Source organism: Anarrhichthys ocellatus, unplaced genomic scaffold, assembly GCF_004355925.1.
Source record: "Anarrhichthys ocellatus isolate YVR2014 unplaced genomic scaffold, GSC_Weel_1.0 scaffold12, whole genome shotgun sequence".
Classification (NCBI taxonomy): Eukaryota; Metazoa; Chordata; class Actinopteri; order Perciformes; family Anarhichadidae; genus Anarrhichthys; species Anarrhichthys ocellatus.
In genome coordinates this window covers 1770564-1776314 of record NW_022280042.1, presented here as the reverse complement: position 1 = coordinate 1776314, position 5751 = coordinate 1770564, and the positions used below count along the sequence as shown (strand labels likewise).

General features: G+C 47.1%; 1 protein-coding gene across 4 annotated transcripts in view; it reads right to left on the bottom strand.

Moving 5' to 3' along the window:
* Positions 1 to 1770: 1770 nt before the first annotated feature.
* zranb3 (zinc finger, RAN-binding domain containing 3) overlaps positions 1771 to 5751 on the bottom strand; it is an 83448-nt gene continuing 79467 nt past the window's right edge. For 2 of the 4 annotated variants that reach the window (XM_031852117.1, XM_031852121.1), the window contains exons 20-22: positions 5544 to 5736; positions 2673 to 2804; positions 1771 to 2015 (exon numbers count right to left, since the gene is read on the bottom strand). In XM_031852117.1, coding sequence (XP_031707977.1) covers positions 1917 to 2015; positions 2673 to 2804; positions 5544 to 5736 — 424 coding nt within the window. In that variant the 3' untranslated portion in view covers positions 1771 to 1916. The other 2 variants (XM_031852120.1, XM_031852119.1) reach the window with 2 other exon arrangements.

Genomic DNA, 5751 nt, shown 5'->3' with positions numbered 1-5751 from the left:
GGGGGGGGGGGGGGTGGGGGGTGGGGGGGGGGTGTGGGGCAGGGGGAGGGGGGGGGTGGGAGGGGGGGGGGGGGGGGGGGGGGGGTAGTGGGGAGAGTAAACATGCAAACCTCGGCGGCCGCCCGTTTCAGTGTTTGAGTCCGTCTTTATTACTGTCATCACCTGCGGAGGTAATGTTTTTCCTCCGGGCTGATGGGTTGTCCAAACGCAAACAGCGCCGCTCTTTACCCAGCAGACCCTCTGGGAGGAACATGAGACGTCTTCATCTGGGCGCTGCCTCATTACGGCCCCTACAAACACACACACACACACACACACACACACACCCCTCTTCCAATACACACTTCTCTTATGCCACACTTTGATTTGTGTAACACGCAGAAGAAAAAAAAACACTCTTCGGCACTACTTTCCCTCCTCGCTCACGCTCACTTTCTCTCTCTCTCTCTCACACACACACACACACACACACACACACACACACACACACGCATCTTTTGGGTGTAATAAAACAGCAGATCAGAGTCATTGGCTGCTGACAGGGACTGACACTGAGACCGGCTGTTGTTGGAAGGCTGCCTGGGAGATGTTCATTACTCACAAGGCTTGTCGGTTTGGACAGGAGAGGAACAACGGCCTTATTAAGTGGAGACCTGGAGCAGCCGTAGGGGAAATACACACACGCCCACACGCGCACCCACGCGTGCTCCCAAAGAAAGTTTGAAGCCGAGCACTCCGATAGGCTGAGGGAAGTTGGGGGCTGCCAGGAAATCTTTATTTTCTTTTTTTTAAGAACTTTTACAACAAATACGCTGCGTACGCTCAGAGTTAGCTGGCTGACGGACGGACAAATCGTGACGTGACGACAATCCGCCAACCGCCCGAGAGGTGGGACGTCAAATTCCACCGCGGAGGAATGCGACGGCCTCGTTTTTACAGGAGCCTGCTGGTATTGATTGGAGTTTTCTGATGTCTGTCTGGCTCATTGTATAACTCTCACAAGAAGAGAATTCAATATTCCCGACATTGCTGAACCTGAAGCCCTGTTTCCATAGTAACTCTGCTCTCCGTCTCTCTAAACATAGCCCTCCTGACTGACTTTAGCTCTCCCCAGATCATCAAGCACGGCTGAAGAGGAGGAAGATGCGTGGACGTGGACAATGATGTTCTTGACTCGGGGCGATGAAACGATTTGCTTGCTCGTCAGAGCAGCCGACGACGTATTTGGTGTATTTACAGTCCGAGGAGGAGCGGAAGGAGACAACATGAGACAGGATGAGAACAGGCTTTTTATTTCACTGGGGTGCGTTCATCCATCTTCCAAAATAAAAAAGAGAGGAAGATTTACAAGGTGCTGCTTTTTGAGGTGTTAAAACTGTTAAGTTTTAATCACAAAGCCCCCCCCCCCCCCACCCCTAGTTCATCTCTCACCTGCTACTTTTCCTCCCTAAGTTTGCAAAAAATCTTAAAATAGCAGCATCTCTCTCTAAACAACCTGCTCCATTTCCGCCTTGAGCACAAAAAAAAAAGGGGGCCGTCATAAATCAAAACTACCGCGCCCGTGACGGTTCGGGGACAAAAAGGGGAGCTGGCTGAATTAGCATTTCATGCAGTCATCTCATGATTTTCTTTTGTCATTTTAAAAAAACAAACATTTTTAGGGTAAATCTCCACAGGTGCAGCCAAGTCCAACGGGACGGCGCTGATCTCTTCGCAAATGGATGTAGAGGAAAAGTAGAGGAAGTAGGATGCGAAGGAAGTCCGGCCCTTTCTTTTATCCTAATCTGTCAGAGAGAGCGGCATTTCTGATACTTAAACGTGACCGAGGAATCATCTCCATCCACGCTGTCAGAAAGCATGGCAATGTGATTTAGAGACATTATACAGTTACAACAATCCTTACTAAACCTCTCATTTCATTTCCTCACGAAGAACCTGCTGATATCTGACGCAACCTTGTAGGCTGCCACGCTCTTCTTCATCTGGCTGCGTTCCTTGGCTTGCCGAGCCGTCCTCTGTGGAGAGAGAGAGAGAGAACGGAACATGATGTAAGAAGAGAAAAAAGAAAAGTGAGATCGATACATCGAGCCTCTAGATTAAAGCGTCTCGAGTGGTGGCGTTAAATGGCGAGAGGATCCCCTTATCGGAAAGCAGCTACTCGCGTCGGTTCATACACGTCCGACTTGTTCCAAACAGACACCCACTCTGACAAAAAAGATTAAAAAAATCTGGCGTGAAAGCAAAGCACATTTTAGGAGACAATGAAAAGCTCGGTTATACTTTTTTTTTTGTAAGAAGTCTCAGCGATTATGAAATATCGATGGCAGGAGCTCAAGAAGGGGAGATGACCCCGAAGGCAACAAACGCCATATATCAATATGTCACACCGGCACATCATGTGATGATATTACGGGCAATATATAGCTTCGTGAGGGACGGCGTGACGTTTGATCAATGTGCTTGACCATGTATCACATTACCGCCACCACGTATGATCCTCAACATGAGTGATGAGGCCGGGGATAAAGGAGAGGTCCATCCAGTGTGCGATCTTAAATGTTAGACAAATTGCTTTGGCCCCTTAAGCCCCTTTGGCTCTGAAAGTCAGTTGTTATGGGTGCAGGGATGCGGTGTGTGTGTGTGTGTGTGTGTGTATGTGTATGTGCACGTACAGCTTTGTGGCACACGGTGCAGAGCGTCTGCAGGTTGTCCAGAGAGCACTGTCCTCCTCCGCTGTAGACCGGCCGGATGTGGTCGACCTGCCAGAAGTCTCCTTCGACTGGAGCCCGGATCATCTCGTTCAGCTGTGGGAGCACACACACAGAAAGAAACAGTGAGCGTCTCAGTGTGCCGGGCTTGATTTTTTTCCTCGCACCGCTCTAAATTACCAACAAAAAAAAATATCAAGCTGTGATTGCGCCGCCCTCCCACACCATCCATCTACTCCGGAATTCTTTTTTTTTTTTTAAACCGATGTGATGTCTTTAGCGAAGCTCAAGTCTTTCTCCGAGTGCTAAAGTGACCTAAATTGTTATTTTTCCGCATGCGCATCCCACCGCACACACACGAGCGCGCGGAGGCGTTCGTGCTAAACAAATCTCTGCACCGCAGGGGCACTTCTGCAATGCGCTTCGAATAAAAGAGGATAGAAACAAATACATCTTGAGGAGCACACATGACAGGGAGGCACATAAGTGGTGGAAATCTACAACAGGAAATAATGAAAGGAAGGTTTAAAGGTTGAAAATGCCGAGGTTAACGTAAGCCTGTATGGTTTCAAGTGTGATTACAATAATTTGCTCCAAATCGGTGACGGTGAACTTTGACCCTCTATTATCCGTCACCTAGGATAACTCAGCGACGGCTATATAAACCAGCACAATGTTATCGGCCTACATAAAGGGCAGTCCATGCACATGTAAGTCTGCCTGATAAAGACACAGCAATGAGGTTAAATAAACCACAGGGTAATAACATGGTACGAATGTTTTAAGCTAGTACTGGCTTTGTAATAACTGGTATTCAATAATACACGTAAATACCACAGCATCACTGTCCTGTGAAAACCAAGAAACCAGTGTCATTACCAATATTGGGGAAAGGTTAGCATGCTAACACGCTAAACTAAGATGATGAACACGGTTAGTATTACCTGCTAACGCATATTAGTAAAAGATGTTAGCAAAGATGTAGTGTATATTGTAGTATTTTCATATTTGACTGTACTTCTAATGAAGTTGTCCATTTAAAATACAACCTTACTTCACCTGACCCCCGAGGCAGCGCGCTTAGTGCTAATTACCACATGTTAGCATGCTGGGACGAACATGAGAAACGTCACCTGCTAAACATTAGCATACAAGCATTGTTATTTTGCTCATGTCAGCATGCTAACACGCCAAACCAATATGGTGTAAATGGTGAACGTAACAGTTGAACATCAGCACCTTGACGTTGTCCCGGTGAGCTTGTTAGCATGCTGACATTTGGATTTAGCTAATACAGCCAAACAGAGCTGCTAGCATGGCTGTAGACTGTTAGCATAACCTGTCATGAGGTCAGTTAAGGGAGCAACTATTGAGTATTTTTTTTAAATTATCAATTAATCTCAAATTTTTGTTCGATTTTTATTAATTGATAAGTCATTTGGTCAGCATAATGTTTAAAATGCTAGGAAATTGTTATATGTGACTTCCCATGGTTATTGCTGAGCAAAGTGTTTCAGCACAAATGTCTCGTTGACCTAAATAGATTACTGAGGACATATGAAATCTAAATAAAGCCATATATTCCGATTCACTCATTAAATCTATACTAATCATACGCAGGCAGACACAACAGTGTCTATCGTATAGCAGTGAGAAAACTCTGGGACCAAAAAAAATGTTGTTTGCTTGTTTTTATTTTATTCTGAAAAGAAACAGACCAAAAGAGAAAAACAACAGAAAACGTATTTGACAATAAAAGAAAGGAACACAGAGTGAGTGTGAGAGTAAGGAAGCGGAGAAGCAAAAGATGACTTTTTAGAATTAGAAAGAGAGAGAAGCCTGATGGGAAGAGTTCAGGGCGAAAAATCCATTTTCCTGCTTTGAGTGCTACTCTGCCGACATTAAGGCAGCGAGCTGGAATTGATCCCAACAGATTTGAAGAACAGGCCTGCTCACGGGGGCACAGTTCACGTCTCTTACACACACACACACACGCGCACACACACTCTCTCTTTCTCTCTCCCCAGTCAATTGGACCTGCTTTTGTGCCAAAACCATGCACCTTGCAACACCAGACCTCACTACTACACACTCACACACAACTAAATACTGCTGACAGGCACCTAAAGGCCTTACACACATGGCAAAATTCTGACATACACATACTCGCACGCACACACCGAGACAGACCCCATGGTACACATAAAGACCTACACACATATGTACACACACACACACACACACACACACACACACACACACCAGAACCCCCGGTATGAACCAAAGAATGAGCCGATAATCTGGAGGCTCCTCCACCGCTGCGCCGTCTTATCATGTGGCTGAGTTTGTTTCCTCTAAAGCTCGGCGCATCGATCGGCGCTCCTGCAGCTGCCGGCGGCACAGGGAGGGAGTGTGTGTGTGTGTGAGGAGACGAGGGGGGGGGGGCTGGCTTTGCAGAATAACAGCCAACCAAATCAAACAGGCTTACTGGTCGAGGCCTGGTACTGGAAAAAATAAAAAATAAAAATCAATGGGCCCAGCAATCCATTTACTGGGCGCTGGCCCTTCGGAGGGAAGATCAACCTGTGTGTGTGTGTGTGTGTGTGTGTGTGTGTGTAGGTGGGTTGAAAGAAGAGTACAGGGCGCTTTTATTTTTGCACCTACACAAACACACAGACAAGAGATGGCTTATGTACGTTATGTAGCTCACATCAAGAGGATGTGTGCGTTTCTGATACTGAAGGTTGGTGTTTCCTCAGAACGCACAGCCAATGGACTCCATCTCTCCTCCATTAAAATATCTGTAAGACACAAAAAAAAAAAAACATGTCCGACCTGTTTGAGTGACAGCTGCGCGAGCCAGGTGTTCTCCAGCATGTCCTTGCGCTGGGAGGGCAGGGCATCGCGGACCTTCAGGAACAGGTCGTGGGCGTGGAGGCCGCAGTGCTGACAGACGCCGCGCTCCGCCTCCAGCACCCGCGAGCGCATGTACGTCTGGCTGGAGCGCAGCTGGAACTCCTCCTGGCACCTGCAGAAGTGGGGG